The sequence below is a fragment of the Triticum urartu genome, chromosome 4A, assembly GCF_056163025.1.
Source record: "Triticum urartu cultivar PI428250 chromosome 4A, HENAU_Tu73, whole genome shotgun sequence".
Lineage (NCBI taxonomy): Eukaryota > Viridiplantae > Streptophyta > Magnoliopsida > Poales > Poaceae > Triticum > Triticum urartu.
Genome location: NC_141876.1, coordinates 576897282 through 576919019, shown reverse-complemented (window position 1 = coordinate 576919019; position 21738 = coordinate 576897282). Strand labels below are relative to the sequence as shown.

Genomic DNA, 21738 nt, shown 5'->3' with positions numbered 1-21738 from the left:
CTAGTATATTGCAAATTGGCATGTGTGGCGTGAGTGCGGAAAAGACCGAGAAAGCACAGCACTTGCAAAGATTGCCATGCCCATGCCCTTCCTTCGTTTGTTTTACAAAATCATGGCGCTGTGCTTTGTTTGCACCGAATCTAACTTGACTTTCTCAACCAGGGACTCGTCCGGGGTTATAAATATGCATGCTGGTCAGATCAGCCTACCCTACCATGAGCAAATCAGCTTGGTGAATATTGGAGGGCGCAAACCGTCAATTTGGGAGCATCATCTGATTCTGGTAGATGGAGCGCATGCCTTGGCATACAGAATCTTCACAGGAAAATATTTCAACTCTGACAATAGTTACAACAAAGGGAGTCTCACCATTGATCCCCAGTAACAGTTTAGGTAGATACGAAAGGAGTAGAAGATCCGAGCTACCTACCGACTGATAAAGCTTTAAAATGCATCAAGCTTAAAAGTGAACTTTTTTTAGGAATAAAGTGAACTTGCAGCACTGAAGAATTCTGGATAGACGGCAAATCCAGCTTCCACATTTATTCAGCGAAAAAAAAACAGCTTCCACATTTCCACAAGGAATTCTTACAAGGCGTATCTTCATTATAATACGGAGTACATGCTTGCAGAACACAGCGAATTCTGCCACAGCAGTATGCTGTACAGTCGCACTAAAAACCTATGGACATGGCTACAGAATTATCTCTCTATGCTCTATTGTTGAAGGAGGCACAAAATGTACAGGCAGGCAGCATGAACATTAAACTCTGTACATGTACAACAGACTTACATCCAAGAGAGATCAGCTTCAATTACTTCTATTGCTCTCCTTGCGTGCCATTTGGCTTTGCTGCAGCCTCTTCTTGAAGCTCAGACGATGTTTTAGCGTGAGGCTCTCCATGTTGAGAACTCTGTGACGGATCTGTTCGATCAAACCGTGAACTCAATGACTTGAGCATGTTAGACCTCTTTATCAGGAGGCCCAATGCAGAAGATGCTGCTGCTCGAACAACGGCCTCTGGTGATTGGCTGATTCTGCCAACCAACATAGCGAACACCTTGACACAATAAGTGTTAAAGACTGTTAGCAGCTCCCCGTGATATGTTTATAATAAGTAAAGTACCAAAATGGAGTGTAGATACCTGGGAGAAGTAAGGAGCAAGGAAGCGTTGATCATCCAAAAAGGATAGCATGCAACTAACCAAGCAAACTGCATTTGCTTGAATGACCGGCCAAGGTGCATCAAATGCCTAAATCAAGAAAAAAGATGTGTCAGGAACTCAGGATGCTATATTGATCACATAGCTTGGTCATCATGCTGGTTGAAACAAACAAACAAAAGGCTCCCTCCCTCCCTCCCTCTCTACATGAAGCTCTCCTGCATGCTCTAGAAGAAAAGGGTACCTGGATAGCAGATTCTAGGTAGCTGTCAACTCTGACGGGAGATAGTCGACAAAGTTGTCTTGTTAAGTCCCTAATGAAGTCCTCGTAATCAGATCTGAGGGCACACCATATTAAAAATGTCACTTCTAAATAAAATGAAAAACAAAACAGAAATAGCTAGGAAGGTTCAACACAAACCGCCGATCAGATGTGAAATATTGCTTGTTAAGGAGTGAAGACAAGCCATCTACTTCCATCAAAGGCGCTAGGAGCTGGAATGTGTTCTGTTTCAAAAAAAAAATCACAAATATCAAGGTATGCAAGTTAAAGGAAATGCTTAGTAAGGGAAAACAAAGCAACGACTGCATACCCGACAGGCAAGGCGAACGCTAAGGTCATTATCATGAAGATGGAGGATCAAACGCGGAAGAGTGGCATGTATCTGCAGCAGGCAGCAAAGAAATTGGTAGCTTGAGAAGCACAAGGGAAAAGATCCTTACAATTGCCTTAACAACCCATAAGTTGACAATGTCACTTCCTATGACCACTACAACAGCATCCTATAAGAAGGCCTTCATGATAACAGCTCCCTGCTAGATGTACTGTTAAAGCAATGGGTGTTACCTGCTCAAGAAAAGCATGATGCTGTGAACCAGCACCATAGGCACTTAGAGCACCATAAGCTGCAAAGGCATTGGACCTCATTTTTGTATTCATGGAGATCTGTAGCAGATAAGTTACACAATAGGTCACGGCCCTAGGTTGTTTACAGTCATCATATAATAAAATACAGAAACAGGCCACCTGAGTGAAAAGGGAGATGGATCTAAAACAACCTCGTAAGATAACAGGAAAGCACCAAAAGAGACATAAGCAGGTTCCCAAGTGGCACATAAGATGTCAAGTTTCTTTTGATCATAGAGGCATTCACATTTTGTGCAGACATTATACTTGTTCTAGATTCCATGTGCACAATAGATTCCACATGATGTTTTTATCATCAACCAATAGATAAAATATCTGTTAACTTATAACTGATATTGCGATGAATTTAACAGGTTCATAGTAAGTAGTAACCATCATAAATTTACACAAATGCCCACATCATGTCACTAAAAATGGTAGTACATGAAGGTAAGCTTGTTCCAAATGGTTACCTGGAGATTCCTTAGCCTTACTAAGAGACTTATTAAAATGGGGTCCACTGCATCTTGTTCTGACACATTAAGAACCTGAAAGCAGTGTGTGATGTTTGTATGTTCTGTCAAATTAAATATAAGTGGCATTTAAGGAGATCTGTATCGTGTAACAAGTTATAGAACTCACGGTTAACAGGCACTGGACAGCAGTGAGTTGAACAGATTCGGTGGCATCTTCAAGTAATGCTAATATTACTCCTAGGACTTGCTGGATGTAATTAAGTATGTGGCTCTCGGGTATCTGACAGAGGTGGCCACACAATCTATGTTAGTCAATTGCCAAACAATGAGACATGTATCCTTAGAAGTTGCTCTGTTTAGATTGATGACCTGTACAAGTCCTCGCAAGCAGAGACTCCTGACAGTTGGTGAGTCGTCGGTTACATGTTGACACAATTCCTCAACCATTTGTTCAAGCAATGCAGGTTCTTTTTCACTGCAGAACAAAAAAGAACTGGATTAGGTTATTGCCAAGTTCAATTGTGCAAGGAATAATAGTGAAATATACGCGTGAGTTGTACCTGTAAACCACAGTAAAAATCATGAACATATTTGCCAACAATACTACAACAAATTTACAGCATACATAATGCATGAAATACTATTTAAACACTTTTTAGTGACAGGCATGATTTCCTTGAGAATATGTATTGACTATGGTGGATGTCTTGTTGTAAAATTGTATGCATAGTCAGGCTCTTTCATGTTTTCAAGGAAACACCAGACTTTCCAGTTAGTGCTTTCTCAAACTTCTGCAATTTGCACTTCTTGAACTACTGCTATTTTATTATTTTAAAACAGACCAATATACCAGTTGGTGCTGGCCTTAGTAGTGAGGACCTCTAAGTGGTAAGTGGTAACCGCTGCTAACCAGTCAGAAACTAATCCCATGGGAGATTGAACTCCGATTCTGTCTAAGCAACCATAAACTAATCATTTTGATTCTCCCTTCATTTTCTGGAGGTACAGTGAACATCTTAGGACTTATATGAAGAGGAATGGTATTAATTACCTGTGGCGAATAAATTCTGATAGTGCAGCAGCAGCAGCCTCCCTTTCAGCCCTCTGATTCCTGTCAAGAGATTTGCTCAAGATAACGCAGGTTGGCAGAACCTGTGGTATATTACCCAGTTATTTTGGTATAGTGATTTCACCACGCAATGTATGCATCCAAACCATAGAACAGTGACTAATTTTCTGATTGCATTTAAGAAAAGTCAGTTGCAATTATGACAATAAATACCCAGCTTTCAATGAAAGCTTATAAGAGTTTCAGAAGAGCTGTAGCGCCCCCTGTTGTTTGGCTTTGGCCCTTGGCCTTTCTTTTGGCTTGTTAACCTTTTCTATCTTTTTAATATATTGAAACACAAGCTCTATGTTTTCTCACAAGAACTTCAGGAGAGCTGAGACAGGCAAATTTCACATTCAAAGAAGTATCATCTTTATTTTAACTCTAACATACCATTCCTGTTATCATGAAAAAATGAAAAGTTCCTAACAGTTTAGGCTCTTGGAGGCTGCAATTTAATATTGAAACTGAGAATTGTATGTCATTTTAAATATTGCAATAAGGTATTTAGAATTTAGTGGTACTCACTGGATGACCCTAGAGTAGATAGGCTACATGGTGAAACCTAACAAGCTTCATGCACTAGCCAACACAACCAAAAGTCCGAAGTGATGGAAAGGGCTTGGCAATCCACATATACACTTCAATACCCCCTCTCTCACGCGTGGCTTGGGAAGTCAACACGTGAATAGATACCATGTTAAGCTTCATGCAATAGCCAACGCAACCAAAAGTCCGAACTGATGGAAAGGGCGGCTAGTCAATCCACATATACACTTCAACACCCCCTCTCACGTGTGACGCGGAAAGTCAACACGTGAATAGACGCGAGGTATGGCTCAAGAGGCCTATACGTGGACACAGAGGGGGGCAGCAGCATTTTGTCAATAAATTAAGAAAGCTGGGACTTGAACTCAAGACCTTAGGCCTGATACCATGTTAAGCTTCATACACTAGCCAACGCAACCAAAAGTCCAAACTAATGGAAAGGGCTAGGCAATCCACATATACAATTCAACAAAACCCATACACGCACTACAGGTGCAAAAGATAACGTACTGTGAACATGTCTTGTTTTCTTGTGAAACTGGTTCAAGTGCTAAAGATCAATCAATTTAACATGTGGTTCAAGGACAACTTCCCAAGGCTGCAAAGAAATTAAACATGGTGGCTATTCCTAAATGGTTTTGTAAGGAATAATACATATGTACACGCTTGCTAGAGTTTCTGGCAGCTATGACTTCAAAGGTCAAGTTGTTGATGACTTCCAACGCATAAACATAGATGAAAGAAAATGTATTTTATTTGTAGTTTTGAATACGAGGATTCAGCTACTGTCAACATATGTTCTTGTCACCAAAAATTCACTAATATATTAACTCGGAAAGACTCAAACACACAAAACACTCTAGAAGTTACTTCTTTATCAAACTGAAAACTGTAGAGGAAGCCCCGACAATAACTTTATTAAAGACATACATACAATAGAGGAGCCATGCGGAAGAGAGTGGGGGGTAGGGAAGCTGGTCTAGCCAGGGACTAAGAGAAGCTGCAAGTTCATTAGAAGTTACCTCATTGGGCCTCTTTACTGAGGAACTGCATGCAACCTCTTGCACAAGATCAATCCACTTCTCCTTCTCGGTTCGTTCGCCATCTCGAGCTAATATCTATGAAATGACAAAGATTTTACAGTCAATAATTGCTAGACAGTTGACAGGCAATAGCCATTAAGAAAAGCACCTTTCCCATCTCGACATCGCCAACACAATCACAGAATGACTGGAATGCAATTAACAATGATCTGCAAAACATGAGGTAACAACTTTCTGGTAATCATTTCACAATAGCCTTCATATATAAAATTAAGATTTCAGAAAGTCAGTCTAATTTTCACCGTAGAAGCTCATTGCGGCCTAATTCAGCAAGACCGTGAAGACCTCCCAGCTTCAGTATAAGTGCAGAAAGGACAGAAGGGTAGCTTTGCTCAACTGCTTGTTTCCCGACCTTCCCACCACCTCTGTGAAGTTTTGATATTTTCAAGTACATGAGATCAGCAAATGAAAGGTATCCAGTTGTCCACCATTAGTCAACATCAACAGTCAGTCATCAAATGGAGAACCATACCTCAAGAACGCATTGAGAGCGAACATAGTTGCTTGTAGAATACAGTCATCAGCTGATGACTCTGAGTTAATTTCCCCTTTTTCTGAATCATTTGTTGCAACAGGTTCTTTGTGAAGTATAGATAAAATGTACTCCAGAAAAAGAGTAGCCAGCACTTTATGCTGGGAGAAAACCTGATACCAGGGAAAACCATCAAACACATAATAAGAAGTGTATCTGTAGAATTCACCTACCCAATCGCTGCATAATTGCAGTTGCTATTTAATCTGGAATTATTATCATACAAACTAGTCCAAGTAAAATATTTATGCATGTCATTACTATATGAACAAGGCAAATATAAAGAATGGAACTGCAGAAGAAACGTCACTCATCGAATTACAACCTTTTCAACTAAATGAACAATATACAATTTGGCTCGCCGTAGTCTTTCTAGAATTTTTTAGATAATATTTTATTAAATTTCTTTCCTATCACATATGAAATGTCTCAAATCAGGGCCGATAGAGCACACGTTTCTTAGAAGGGAAAAAGTGCAATGTATACCTATCAATTTCCTAGGAACTTATCAATATGAAAAAAAAAGTTCAAAAAATATAATGTGCCTTGCAAGTCCTGATTATAACGGTCTATAAATGTATGAATAGTACTCCCTCCGTCCCATAATATTATGGGACGGAGGGAGTAGAAGTCATTAACATATTAATATACATTTAAATAAGATCACATGATTATGCTGGGCAGCGTTATGGTCTATGATGAATGCACACCCCATTTGTATGATACGAAGGAGTAACACATACATGTGCCTATTAATATACTGTATAGCTGAATGCAATTAAAATACAAGTCGTTGAAAACTTGCATAATACAGATGCCCAGGCTCAGCCCAAATACTAGTATCAAATACATGTGCCTACCAATATACTACCTCCGTCCTGGTTTATTGATCCACATTGTATTCTGTGCCAAATTTTGACCATAAATTTAACTAACAAAATGTTCATGGATGTCACAAAATATTACATCATTGAAAACTATGTTCAAATACGAATCCAATGATAAAATTTTTGTTGACATGCATTAACATTTTGTTAGTTAAATATTTGGTCAAAGTTTGGCACAAATTATAAAGAGGACCAATAAACCAGGACGGAGGTAGTGCTGTATAACTGAATGCAACGAGGATACAAGTCGTTGAAAACTCATAAATACATATGCCCAGGCTTGGCCCAAATACTCACATAAAAAACATCTTGTATAGCCCAACCGCCATGAATTCTTGTTATGTCCTTTGTACAAATATCTCGCCCAGCCACAAATAGAACTTCATCAAAGACCACAATGTGGTTGGTATTTTCTGCTAAGCATGATATCTATCTAAGTCAAAGGTAATAACTGATTGTGGGAATAATCCTTGAAATGAATATTAATATTGAAACTGACAGACACAAGAAAATGATAATGGATACTGCATTGAGAACTTCTTGGCGCGAGTGCTTGTCGGTAAGAGCAATAGCTGATGAGAGCAGAGATTGTGTTGTCCTGTAACATCACAAGTGAGATCTTAGCAATATTTGAATCAAAAGGTAACATAAAAAGAGGTAATGCACTGTGCTTCTTTTTGAGAAAAATCAGGCCAGTAACACTCTTCAAAGGTGTATAATTAACAAAACAAGAGTTGGACGAATTTGATATGGGAGCATCAGCCCTGTACGCGAAGCGTGGGGTGTAGCCCAGGCGGGAATGAGAGGAGATCAAACGGTCAAAACCACGCAGAACTGATGATCCAACGGCCGAAAACGCTCATGGCCTGAGATGGCTCGAAAGCTGGGCAGTTGTGATATCCTAAATTAGATTGTAGTAGATGGTCATTGCTGGATGACAGTTGCACTCTGCTTGCTGGGTAATGACCGTATGCATGTTACTTTTTCAAAACTAACCAAACTATCCTTATGTGATGTTCTTTTTAGTTGGGATTTTTCCAATACGGTGACTAGTGAGGCATCTCCAGAGACAACGTCCACAGCCCAACTGAGGCCAACATGACGTCATCGCATCCTGAAGTTGCCATGCAATTCACACCCTGTATATCTTCAACAGAGATGGTGGACATTTTGGTATTTTCCACTGGCATATTGTTGTTTTCAAGCATACACGATTCACACCCTAACTACGACACTTAGGGTGCTTCTGAGCTAATTCCCACTTCTATAAACTAACCTCAGTACATCAGCTTCACGTAGATCCTTGCCTCTTCTGATAATAAATACTATAATAGCTTGAATGGAACCATCTGCTGATTGCTTCACTTTATCACATGCCGCTAATGTGCAAGAGTGTAGCAAGACAACCAGCTATAAAGTACAGAGAAAATCTGTCAATAACCATAATGACATTCTTCAATTACAATCAAATTTCAGCTAATAATGTTTACCTCATCCTTAGATAGTAGAATACACACAGAGGAGACAACTCTATGAAATACTTCGATCTGATCAACAGATGCCTTCAAAGGAAAGAGAAAGATGGATTTTAACATTTGCTCAGAAGAAGATTTAATGAATGGTAAATTAATACAGCCACTCACCCTTCTGATGATGGAGACTATGTCCTCTAGGGAGGACAAAGCACCGTATGAAGATTCTAGATCGATGTCATTAGCAGATGTCTTCTGCTTTGGAAGTGACAGTGATATATTGAAGAAAAGTGCAATGATCTGCAGCAGGAAGAGCACATAATAAAGATAAATTTATGAGCTCAATTTCTGTGTATAAAGAGAAATTTTAACTGTTAAGGTTTATGGCGTAGATCTTTGTGTTATCTTCTGCAAAACATGGCTGTTTTCAACAGAACCATGTAACTATGTTGTGCTGCACAATCCAGATTATTAGGGAACTAGTCTCTCAATTTTCTTGTGTGGCACACTGCAACCAGAAGGCCTAGAAAATGGCACATTGCACAGACGAAATGAGCTGTGGCAGGTAAAGGAACGCAAACCGGCTACTTTCCACACAAACCTGAATCGCAACTTTCCTAACTTCATCATCTGTATCAGCACAACGAGGTAGATATGCCATTATTCTCTCGCCCAAGCTTAATGAATCTCGATTCGGCAACACAAATGCAGCTGGTACAAAATAAAAAAGAAGTCTTGACCTACTGGGAGATCACAATCATACAATTGCAGTAACAATCCAAGCAAAAAATTCCAACATACATGGCAAACTTGACGAGCCCCTAGGCCCTCCCTGATCAATGTGCTTTAGGCTCAAAGTTGGATAGGAGCCCGATGCACCAAATCCACCAGAACAAAGATTGCGGAACTTTACTAACACCTCATGTACAGCAACACATCCCCTTCTTCTCTGGTGTTCTGCAGATGCTGAAACATATGGATCGAGTTGTCTAAGAATATGCAACAGCTGCTCTGCTCTGCTTCGGCCATCTTCACCGCTGATAAACAAAATGGTCATAACACAATAAGAAAAAGCGCAAGCAAGTGGTAGAAGGAACAGAACAGAACAGAAGAAATTGAAGCATGACAGTCAAAACTTATCTGAAAAATGAGATTTACTTATTAAAAAGTGAGCTTAAAGCATTACCTAGTTAGCAGAATGGCACCTAACAGAATAATGAGGTTTGTTATCAGGCTCTCAACAATGTTTGAGGGCTCAGTTGGCAAAGCAAAAAAACCTAAGGTTGCCTGAAAATGGAACATAAAACAACTCAAAATCATATGTGTTATGCAAGTAACTGAAACTAAAATCATATTGCCATAGTTCTGTGACGTTCGCCACTGCAAAGCAGACCTTCATGACACGATTTCTTGTTTCCATAGGTAACCTTGGCTCTATTGAAACCAGAGTAGTACAAGCACTCAAAGCAACAGTCTGCATACATAAGAAGATTTGCATGAATAAATCCATCAAACTCAAGCGGCTAGTATACACATGATAGTGAATAACGGTATAACTTGAGTTCATACTTGTGTTTGCAGAAGCTCAATGCTGAAATCAACGAGATCATCACTTTGATCCCTTCCCATTAGAGTTAGCACATACTCCAGCAATTGATCTCTTCGTTGCAGTGGGAACGAAATTCCTATTTCAGCAGCACTAATAACAGCCCGGCCTAGAAATTAACAATAATCATGTAAGATAAATAGACCCCAAAACGTGTATAATGTAAGCTGAAACTTAGAAATTTTAACTGTTGGGTTAAATACACAGAACTAATTAGTCATGTTAGATGCATTCAAAATATCGAGGTCAACTAAGCAAACTAAGCCTTCCTTAACTAACATAAGACATCAAATTCTCGAACAATCATTTTTAAGAATCTCCTAGAAACCACAATTAACACTTTCTTTATTCTCTCAATTGAAGAAGTAATTGGAAAATAAAACAGCAAGTACAAACATGAGTAATAAGCCCCAATATAGACTGGTACGATTCAATGCAACATTTTGTTCATTCAGGTCATAGTTCTATAGTTGGAATTCAGTTCATCGTTGGAGCCATGCATGTAGTAGACAATAACATTGTACAGATGCCAGACTAATAGAAATATTCCATTTCCATTATGAACTACTCCCTTCGTTCCTAAATATAAGTCTTTCTAGAGATTCCAATATGGACTATATACGGAGCAAAATAAGTGAATCTACACTCTAAACTATGTCTATATACATACGTATATAATCCATATTGAAATCTCTAGAAAGACTTATATTTAGAAACGGAGGGAGTACTTGTTAAAGAGGAGATAGAGATAAGAAATCGTTACAAGCCAACAACAATTCTCGAGTAGCGAATGTAAAATATGAGACATGGGTCTATGATGCGGGGAGGACGGATCCGTTTGGCACTGTAGCTTTACGGAGTATCTGAACTTGTTGTGTTCATGATGATGTCGAAACCACCTTAACTGAATCAGTGTACCAAAAGCCATTTCCATAAGGAAACAGCTGTACTGCCAATACATTCTGTCTGGGTGAGGTTTTAAGCTCATTCTCAAGTCATAATTGCTTTTGCTTTGTTCAGCAATACCGTGCGATAGTGTTTTAAGTACAAGAATTAAGTGAAATCTGGCATTTATATGAATTATGCTAGCTCGATGAGATCTCAGCCGATTTCACCAAGGTCAGTTGGTAACTAAGATTTTTCAGAATCTGTGACACGGCAGCTTACCACAAGTCTTCCTAAAATAGATACGAAGTACAAACATGATATGCATAAACGAATGTAAAACACAAAATCAGGTGTTGAGGCTAACAAGTCAACTGCTGCAAGAAAATAGCAAATATCAATTGTGCTAAAGCAGAGGAACGGAGTACATTTCAGAAGTAAATTCTAGGCATGACTACAAAAACAAGAGAAGACATGCAGCCTTCTTATAAAGGAAAGTACCTAAAAGGTCAATTGCAGTAATGACAGCTTGCTTTGCAGTAGGATGTTGAACATGAAGGAATCTTCCAAGCATATCAGTCCCCTGAGTACAGGGTAAGTAGAGTAAAGGCAGGAGATCAAAATGCATATCAGATTTGCTGGCCACAGACTAAGAAATAAAGAAAATATCTATTGTGATGTGATTAATGTGTCCTCAAACATAATCTGATGCAGGATCAGGGAAGTGCATCTGGTGCACCTATGTCCACATGAGCCCGTTTGGGGCAAGTACTTGGACAATTACACACACCCCCCCCCCCCACACACACACACACACACAAAACCATGGTATCTGAGCACTGTCAGAGTAAGTGTGGATGTACGAAATTGCGTAATATTATGAAAATGTGTTGCACTTAGCCAAAAAGGTATCATTTATCAGACTGGTCATCTTTATATAGCAGAAATAAAGACAGCTCAGTTCATAAATTGGATACATACCACAAGTGCGTTGATTCTGGCTTCAATTACTGTTGATGGGGCATATCTTGCAGCATAACCATACATCAAAGCCAGAGCTGCGTACGTATCATCAACATCCTCCACTTTTTCTCTAAACGAGAAAAATGAGAGGAACCTGCAGAATTCAACACCACATATTTATTAATAGAATGGGCCAACTACATACATGGGCTGGAAACATGAACTAAGACACTAAAACAACAGTGCCATTCATTATCTCGATTTCTCTTTCATCAAATAAATTATGATAAGAAGAGGAAATGGAAGAAAACTATTGTTCAAGTAAACCAAAATGAAGTACCTACAAAAAATATCGGTAAATCGTTATAGGTGGTTAATTTAGAAGGGGAAACAAATCGGTTGCTAAGGGCACAAAACTGGCCATATAGGTGTATATGTGAACTAAAGCATAATCTAATTACTTCCAACTTAGCTTATGGGTTGCTATCTCGGCATGATTCACAGTAAGATTAGCAATATAAAATAGGGTGCTCCTACCAAAAAGGACATAAATACCTCTGGAGAGCACTTTGCCCTGCATTTTCTAATATGTTCTTCAGCTTCTCCAAAACTGTGTCCAAATGAGAAGCTGCAACCTGTAAGTGTATTCAGTACAAAAGCTCCAAAAGGAAGTCCTAAATGAAAAGATTTCATTAATTCCAACTTACCAAACCAATGCCTTGGGCAAGTCCAAGGCGATTAACAGGGATAGACATACTTGAATGTCTACACATCAAATCAATCTTTTCACGGACATAAATCCTATCATCAACCTTCTGAAGAAGCATTCCTAAACATCTGCAGATAAAATATTAGAAAATCACTTCCAGTACATTAAGTGCATGGGCATGTTCACAATATATTTTGTGCATCCGAGCCAAAAACATCTAGTCCATCTCAATAGGAATGTACCTAGTAAAAGCATTAGTGACCACATCCCGAGAAATGCCAATAACTACAGATCAATGGAAGGTACAGCAGAGTTAACATAAACTTACCTGTGCAACAAAGCTGAATGCCCATCAGATGTAGCATAGAGATCATATTGTCTAGCAAATGCATCGCCCAAGGATATGACCCACACATTATCATTCACAACATCCAAGGATTCAGCTAAAAACTGGAAGACATAGCAAAATAAGCTTTTGAGAGAAGCAAGCATGATTTGAAGCCTTGCAAAAGAAAAAGTCTACAAGGTACAAACAAGCAATTAATCTGTTACCAGCATCTGTTTTTCACACAACTAGTTAGCACAAATTTGCCGACAGTGACAATAATCACCATAATTCCACTTGCTTTATGACATGATTATAATCATCAGACGACAAGAGCAATATACTTACATTGATTATCATGTTATCCCATATTTCCTGGTAGGTGCTATCTTGCTTAAGATCTTCAGGATCACTGATGTAAGCTTTCATCTTAGGGACCTAATACTTGCCAAAATATGCATTTTGTAAGCCACTTTAACAACATGACAAGATGAAATTTGACTATTAGTCCTATTGCTGTTAAGTAAATCGCCAAAAAAGTTACATAGCTCAGTGAATTGTACAAAGAAACCATTCAAGGGGCAAGCATCACACTAATCCAAGACACAGCCAGGATGGGCAATGGCCGTTCTTAAAATGTCGATTAACATACAAATTAAGAAAAAAATCGATACTGCGGAAAGATGAGTGGATAATATGACTTACTCCTACTACAAAATTACTTCTCCATTAAGAACCAAACAAATGCAAACATGATTAACTAACAAAAAACTGGAATGGGAATGCACTCTTCAACTGCTAAGAACACTAGATGAAGGGGCTATACCTCATCTTCCCAAAATAAAGAAAGGTTTCTTGGGAAAAGTTGACCCAAGTAGCACAGCACCTACAAAAAGCAAAAGTAATGTGTGATGACCGCAGTGAACAATCTTTGAGGTTTTTCTATATTAAATACATCAAAAGAATTATAACCAGAGGCCCCAGAGAGCGCACTTCTTAATGAGTGACAACTTGAATTACATTATATGAGGGCAAACAAAGTTAAAGACTTACAAGGCAACAGTACAGTACTAGAGTTGTGATGAAAATAAGGTATCCACTGCTGCGGACTATATAATCCAGATACTGAATGGAAGCAAACAGTATCAGGCAGCCTATTGGTCAGGGATGATAAAAGTTATCCCAGTCGACAAGAAAGAGAACTAGTGTGTCAAGAACTAATTTTCCATGTATAACTAATCCATTGCAACATAAAGCATATGATAATTCACCATCAAAGGATAGAAGAACCTCAATACGACACAGGATCTCTAAGAGGAGAAGTATTCACATGTCTGTGAAAGCTAGACCATACATGGAATAAATGGATGGACATCAATCAGATACAAGAACCAACAATGAAGATTTAATTAGTTTGAAGACAAACCGTCAGGATCTGGGTAGCGAGTTGCCCCCTAGAAAGTGGATTATGCAGAAGCACCAGCAAACGAGCAAACAGATCCTGCATAACCGATACAGCTATGAGAAATAAGTAACTATGGATGATAAACTAAAATGTCATCTGGACATCTGGTATCAAGTAAACGTAAACAAACTACCTCGGGACTGGGCATTTCGTTTGAGGCATTAAACTCAGTATATAGTGGATTTGTCTGCGACAATTTATGCCTACACAATTCAGTTATGCATTTGCAGACCTGCAGATATATCTCCATTGTAATCAGTACACAATATACTAATATTACGAAACTGATTAAAGGACCAAACTTCGGTTAAAACACGTAACAAATATAACCAACTAAGGTCCGTTGCTTTGACAAATATCAAGGGTGTAGAGAATAACTTAAGAGCGCTCACCGTAGCTACTGCACCTGTATACTTCTTTGGGATAATCAGCTGCAAGAGAAATGGCCATAGAACAAGCTGGAAATAATAAAATGTAAAATGCATTACTCACAACACCATAAAGATATTTGTTATCCTAGCTCCACAAGCTGATTTCCTAATTAGATGGGCACAATGTAAAAGATTAAAGAACATCAAGTTTCCACTGTACCTCCATTTCAGGAATGGTAATTGCTAGTAAAAGTAGACCCTTTTCACATACAGCTCTTAGTTCAGATAGACCAGCAAGACTTATTTTCATCTGATAAGTGAAAATATAAGATAAATCATCCTCAAGAAATTGGCATCCAGTTAGTAAACTGTGCATAGTCTGAAATTAGTTAAACCTCAAATCTTTTGTCCTGGAAGTACTCATTTTTCAGAGTGTTGATATCATTTAGATCATCATCGGTTATAGCACTATGCCCCACCAAAAACTCAACCGCGAGCTCAGCAGAATGCCCACTCAAGTAGCAATGTGAAGCCATAACGACAATTAGCTGTACATGATTGAACTGGTATTAAGACAATGAATAACTGGATGTATACCAAAAAAAACAGATATCAGTATTATCTATACAGGCAAAAAAAATTAACAAAGTCTGAAAAAAGTTAATATGGAATACCTCAGCTAGTGCCATTCGAATACCCAAGCTCTGCTCCTCTAGAAGTGATTTGACTATTTCAACCAACAATGTTTGCTTAGTATGCCATGATTCCAACAACCTGTATGATAGGTTACAGAACTTGTCACAAATAATTCCAAAAGAAGAGAAGGGGGTGGCGGGCGAAGGGAATAGAACCTGGGCAATAGATGTTTTATTGTTCCAAGTGCCCCAACAATTGATGCTTCATCTTTTGACCTACATTTCTATAAGGCAATAGAAGGCAACAACAGTGGACTATATAAGCCAATTATGTGAATATTCACAATGAAACTTTGAGTTTTTTGGAATGTGTAGGAAGTAGGAAAAGTGTAACTTCGTACTTACACTCAGGAGGAACATGCACAGATCCTCAGGATATGCTAATCCAGTTACCAAGAAACAGTGCTGGAGTTCATTGTATGTCTACAAGCATGTAAATATAAGCACATGTGTAGTAACTATTCTTAACCATTCATCTAGTATAAACTACTCCCTCCATACCACAAAATAAGACGTTTTTGCTAGCTATGTTAGCTTGCAAAAACGTCTTATATTATGGGACAGAGGGAGTATAAAGCAATGAACACTGAAAAACAACTTTGCTTCAGAGGTAATAAACAGCACGAGGAACTTGCAGGAAAATACTAGGTATCATAAACTCCAATATTCAGACACCTTTGTGAATTGTTTGATGAAAGATACACGATGCAGATGACACCAATCACAGTTTGTGCTCAAATGAGGATAATATGGTGCCCATATAAACTGGTGCATGTTTGTTTTAGTGTGGCATAGTGGCTTAATAAGGAATAAGAACAACATTTTTGTTAAAACTCAAGTTTGCAGTATCAGACCTCGTCTAGATCCAGTGACCTAGACTCTAGTCTTATTAACACTAGGGACAACACTACTGAATAAATATACGTACATATGTCAAAAGAAAAACTGCACAAATGTCCTACAATAATGCTGAAATAATAGAAACTATAAACAGGGACTAACAAGTTCTAATCTAACAAGAATTCAAAATATATCTCTATGTGAGTTACTTTTCACATCATTTACACCCCTGAAGATATTTTCCCACGATGATGTTGCTCTGTATTCACAATTTCAAAGATGGAAACATTTTCTTAGGTTCTTTCCTTAAGAGACATATCAGCCAAGATATAAGCTTAAGCTGAAAATTCTGATTCCACAACTGCCTATCAGGCTCCAATCTAAGGTTCAACCACAAAACCATGTTATATGCTGCTAGCATAACATGTCTTTAGATCACTCTCCAGAGTCCAGTCGACTCCATCAGTGGTTCCGTCATCACTTCTATTTACCGAGCGCAATGTGGCGGTATGGATCTGGAATAATCCACTAGAGTGTGCAGAATTAACAGATGTCTCAATGCAACCAAAATGATCACAAATAAAAGATTTTGAGATAGGAGGCACCTTCAATCCCTTTGAAATATAGCGTTCATCTTTGCTGATGTTGACAGATACTAAAGGAAGAAGAGTAATCAAGACAACAGCTAGCTCCTGCAACACAAGAAGTAACAAATTGCGAGTTATCATGCTTTGACATCACATATATATAAGGTGTTAAAACAGCAATAATGCATGCATTTTTTATGTATATATGATGTCAATTCATCACATAATGTCCTAGAGAAGTTGCCAAATTATCATGCTGGGTTTCCTCATCGATCATGGTTCATGCAGAAAAAAACATGAGATGCTGCAATGAAATGTCGGACAAATTTTGCAGGACACGTATTAGTTATCAACTAACCATAATTCCAATAAGAAACTTACAGAATGTCGATGTATTAATTAATTGAATAAAATATAACGTTTTAAGAATATTCTTAATTTACCTCAAACTCAAGTAAAGGGGGGCCACTTTCTGACAGTAATGATGCATTAAGAAGGTTATGAAGACTGTGAGCCGCGGTAAAAGCCACTTCTTGATCTTTCTTACATCTACATAGGTAGAAGTTCAAAACAAATAAATATCTGAGAGAATTGTGTGAAGTCTTCAGTAAATATATGAGAATAATAAAAACATACAGGTCCAATATTGTTGGTATAATCCTTGGCAGAGCTGATTTTAACTGTGACCTAGTGACCAGGCCAACCATTTCTCCCAAAGCCTCCACAGAAGACAAACGGACCTGATGGAAATATTGACCACACATGGGTGCCACTTAGCAATTAATTTGATTGAAAACATTAAGTGTGCTAATAAAATGTGTATTACTTCGTTACTACAGATTTCATTTCTGTAAGCCACTAAGATCCCCCAACACTGTAGCAAATTTGCAATGTTCTAGAGAGAGGAAAAGGTCCATTGTGCAAGGGACTCCAAAAAAACTTGATGACAATGATATAGGAGAAAATTAACTCGCAATGCTAACCATTTGATTGACAGGAATGCACAGCAACCATCTGATCTGCGCCTATGGGCACAATTTGTTGACTGTCCCCCTAGAAGTAATTGATGATAAGACACCCCCCCCCCCTCCCGGCACTCACGTGGATTTGATCGGCAGGTCACCCCATGCATGCTGCACTACTTCTGGCGGCACCTAGGTATTAGAGGCTGGGGTGAAGTAAAGTCAGGTGTGACCCTTCTATGGGCTTGTAAATAACTCTTTTTCCATCAGTGCAACGGGACTTGCTTTTTCACACTTCCCAAAAAGATAATCTCTCTGCAAGGGAAGTTCTCGCTTGATACATAAGCACGTGTTACCAAAACTGTCATAGCATGACTTCACACGCTATTCTGTGTGACCATTCGATCTCAGTGCATTGTGGTGCTTACAAAATGCACCATTATTAGCCCAATAGCCTTGATAATGGTGGATCAGAATATATTGAGCCATTACAGAAAATGTTAGTATGTACTCCCTCCGTACTAATATAAGAGCGTTTAGAATACTAAAGTAGTGATCTAAACGCTCTTATATTAGTTTACAGAGGGAGTATCAGTTTTATTGGCAGGTAGGCATTTCCAATAACATGTACCAAAGTTATTTTTGTACTTAGGTAACTTTTCTACTGATGAACACGCTCCTATCAGTCGATACACTATTACTATTGAAACGGGTGTAATTATCAGCAAACAATCAACTGTGTACCTTCAGATCACGGGAGCCCGTCCATACTTTTAGAAGTAATTCAAATACTGAATTCATGAAGGACCTGACAATGGAATATTGCGCAGATGGCAAACCAGCTTCCATTACATCTAATAAAAATAAACAGAAAATGATCTATGTCAAATTGAAACTTACATAACATCATCATCAAAAGGAAGCCCTGAAGAGGCGTCTCCTATATACACCCATGCAGCCTGGCACCAACACTTTAATGCTGCAAAGGAAACATGGTATCAATTAATTCAGAAGCAAGAACGTATATATTTTCAGAAATTTCTGGAAATATATGAGTACAAATGAGAGCATAGACTGATAACTGAAGGAAATTGCAAAAGGAAGTACCATTAGCAAATACAGGTCGTTGGCCATCTCGTACACTTCCTAGGATAGGTAAAACGCGCAAAAGTACATCCTTCAATCGTGGAGTGAACTGCAGGGCTTCAAATAAGCAAGAACAAGTTGCAAATTCAGCAGTCCAACCAATTCAGGTGGAAATTAAAATAAAAAGAATGTGTTTAACCTTCAGCAGATGCAAAGTCTGCAAGTATCTGTAACATGGCTGGCAAAGCAGAAGTTGGGCCAGAGAAGTAAAGAAATATCTCCTCCATCATCTACAACGTGTTAGGTTGGTACTTATGAGAATACTAGCAGAAAGGCACAAAACGAACAGTCGACTGATGATGGTCATATCCTTCAAAATACAAGTTCTCCTTAGGCAGTCATCCAAGAGAGAAGTGGGTATCCAGCAATGTAGACTTTGGGAAGAGCAAATGACTTCTGACATATAAGTTTACCAAAGCTAATGTTAACCCACAGCATTAATAGAACACTATTCCTGAATTAACATGAAACTCAGTTGGGTATCTTCGGAAAATAAAGATTAGTGAAGAATTGCCAAATACAAAAGTTTGGTATTGAAACTTGCAACAGACTTGAGTGTGCACCCAAAATAATTGGTGCTAGAATGCAAACTCCGAAACAATAATTAAGTCATGCTTGCAGTTACAGAATCCTTCAATCAATAACTCTCCAAGAGAAATGAATTTTTTTAGGGGAAATTTACTCAGTAGCAACCAGAGGATGTAAAAATGCAAGAGATGGCACTGAAAAAGTGTTGCATCATGACAGTATCCACTATTGTTTTCTCAGATGCACTTTTGGGGTTTGGCCCTTTTAGTTACGCAGTGACCATGACCCCATTTTTTCATACCTAACAAATTCGACCTTATTGAAGTAGCCTTACTCCTAGTAGTTGACATCTATAACAAGTTTATCCACGAACAGAAAGTATAATGGTTGTGCAAAAGGTATACCAAATCTGGGTCATGTGACCCAATGGCAACAAGAAGAGTAGCTGCCGCTCTTTGCCAATCAACATTGAAGTCCTGTTCACCAAAGAACACCACTGGATCAACCAACAGATAAACAAAGGCAGACAAAACAGAAAAACTAGAAAACAAATCAAAAGCTGTAAAAAGAAACATGATGCATCCTTGCCATTGCAGAGCACTAGAATAGCACCTATTGTAAACAGATAGCATTATGAATGTTCAAAGCCATGGCAAAAAGAGAAGAATAAACTTGAAAAACGGGCCATGATTCTTGGCTGCAGAAAATCAGGGCCGTTTCTGCAAATAAATAAATGCCTGGAGTTGAGATGCTTGGTGGATGCCAAAATTACTTGAGTTAAGAAAGCTAGCTACACCTATTACATCAATCTGAAATTAAGAACCAATAGGTGTTACAGAAGAATGGTACCCGCACAATAGATGTAGGAGTGATAATAAAGTACCGAGCACTGAAACTTGAAAAATACATAAATATTAAGTTTCAAAGAATTCAGACTGTAACATGCAGTTGAAGTATGCAACAACTCATTGAACGGCAATGAACAAATCACTCCAGCTTCTGAGGAGGCAGTGGGAAACCTTTTAACTTGATGGTGCGATAAGTGAAGTATGTGATGGTCAAAATGTTCCATGGCATCTTATACTCAAGCAGGGTCAGTTCATGAAAATAATTGTAACCCAGTGTGACAGTCACAGCAGAATAGGATGCCTAGTGTGTAAAACTTGTGACATCCCTATGTATGGCAAGAACATTTATGTCAACTGTTCAGCCAACGCCACAAAATCCTCTCCAGTTATGTAACGGGGTGCCAGAAATGAAGGCGTGTGAAGCCGCAAAAAAGTACTGCCTCATTCTCATCTCACAGTTCCATATTGAGCTGGAAGGAAAAAAAAACAAGGACGCGGACTGAAATCGTTCGACAATACCTTTGAGCTAACAATCTCTGCGGTGGCAATCTTGGCGATTTTCCGGAGGAACTCGCGCTCGGCATCCCGGCGGTCGAGAGCCCTGACGGCGGAGGCCATGACGAGGAAAACCCCGGCCATGTTGCCAAAGCGCTGCAGCAGTCCACATCAACCAGACAGAAGCAATTCACACCCAAAGCCGAAGCGAAACGGAAACGCGCGCCCAAAATGAAGAGATGCTTTTAGGCGCAGAGGCGCGGGGGAGGGGAGGGGAGCTTACCCGGTGGCCGCCCCGGGAGACGGTGGCGCAGCAGTCGAGGACGAGCAGCGGGTTCCTGCACCCGGCAACAAGCAACGAGCGACGGGTTAGTAACTAATCATCCGCCAGCCAGAGCCAATAGGCGGCGGAAATCGCTGGGTCACTTACAGCGGCGCGATCTCGCGGAGCGCGGCGAGCGCGGAGTCGCGGGCGCGCGGGGAGTCGTCGGCGAGGGAGGCGACGAGGACCTGCACGGCCTCTGCGGAATGAGGAGAGTCAGAGAGAGGGTGCTGCGGCGGAATCGGAGACGGACGTGGCGGGGGAGGGGGGCGTAGGCTCACCGAGCGCGGCCGCGGACGCCGCGGCGGAGGAGGAGGACGCCATGGAGGAGATCCGCGGCCCGGCGCGGCGAGGAGGGGAGAGGGGAGGCGGGCGGGGACAGCTCAGAGAGGTTCGAGTCCCGGGTGGCGTGACACGATGGGGGGTGGTGAGGTCACTCCGTCTCCGTCTCCATCCGGGTGCCGCCGAAGGGGGCCGAGGGAAACTGACGAGGAGAAGCGGAGGGATTGAACCACAGTTGGATTTGGACGGGGCCGTTTGATCTCGACCCATCCATCGGCAACGGAACGTGCCGGTCTATCATGCTGCGCCCGTCCGTCGTCTTCCTCTCGGCCGCTCTGGCCTCAACAGTTTGCGGAGGGGTTCAGGCTCTGTTCATCTGAATCTTCACCCTACGGTAGCATCTTTCAGCTAAAATTCCACCGTCTCCATCAGCATCTGTGGTAACTTTGAGATCACAAATCTACTCGTTGTGAAATGGGGATCGGGACTCTGCTCCTACGTCAGGAGGTTG

At 39.8% G+C, this 21738-nt stretch overlaps 1 protein-coding gene across 4 annotated transcripts; it reads right to left on the bottom strand.

Moving 5' to 3' along the window:
* Positions 1-517: 517 nt before the first annotated feature.
* Positions 518-21553, bottom strand: LOC125552932 (ARM repeat superfamily protein). 4 transcript variants are annotated; one of them, XM_048716658.2, is made up of 51 exons: positions 21227-21539; positions 21054-21144; positions 20907-20961; positions 20648-20779; positions 19685-19756; positions 18892-18982; positions 18714-18809; positions 18507-18585; positions 18351-18414; positions 17281-17384; positions 17088-17193; positions 16663-16749; positions 15563-15640; positions 15374-15441; positions 15197-15296; positions 14918-15070; positions 14743-14832; positions 14544-14609; positions 14285-14383; positions 14113-14187; positions 13513-13572; positions 13035-13124; positions 12690-12811; positions 12360-12489; positions 12208-12287; positions 11671-11806; positions 11191-11272; positions 9768-9913; positions 9592-9672; positions 9385-9485; positions 9000-9235; positions 8800-8909; positions 8370-8498; positions 8217-8288; positions 8003-8136; positions 7252-7324; positions 7024-7155; positions 5780-5952; positions 5550-5672; positions 5396-5456; positions 5227-5322; positions 3599-3699; positions 2917-3022; positions 2714-2827; positions 2545-2619; positions 2012-2110; positions 1758-1829; positions 1586-1671; positions 1409-1502; positions 1147-1254; positions 518-1061 (listed from the first exon to the last, which is right to left on the bottom strand). In XM_048716658.2, exons 1-51 carry the CDS (start codon positions 21495-21497, stop codon positions 822-824), a joined length of 5439 nt encoding a protein of 1812 aa, XP_048572615.2. In that variant the 5' UTR covers positions 21498-21539; the 3' UTR covers positions 518-821. The 4 variants fall into 4 exon arrangements, with proteins under 4 accessions (XP_048572615.2, XP_087375168.1, XP_048572616.2 ...); XM_087519042.1 differs by lacking the exons at positions 19685-19756; positions 20648-20779; positions 20907-20961; positions 21054-21144; positions 21227-21539 and having other exon boundaries at positions 18714-18801; positions 18892-18976; XM_048716659.2 differs by lacking the exons at positions 18351-18414; positions 18714-18809; positions 18892-18982; ... (3 more) ...; positions 21054-21144; positions 21227-21539 and having other exon boundaries at positions 18507-18570.
* Between the last annotated feature and the right edge of the window lie 185 nt (positions 21554-21738).

What these genes read in the sequence shown, in the direction of transcription:
- LOC125552932 (XM_048716658.2), bottom strand. Translation starts at nt 21,497, where the DNA reads ATGGGTCGAGATCAAACGGCCCCGTCCAAATCCAACTGTGGTTCAATC. An exon ending in TCCAGGACAAAAGATTTGAG is followed by an intron (nt 14,833 to 14,917) that starts GTTTAACTAATT and finishes TTCACTTATCAG; the next exon opens with ATGAAAATAAGTCTTGCTGG. An exon ending in TTGCCCAAGGCATTGGTTTG is followed by an intron (nt 12,288 to 12,359) that starts GTAAGTTGGAAT and finishes ATACACTTACAG; the next exon opens with GTTGCAGCTTCTCATTTGGA.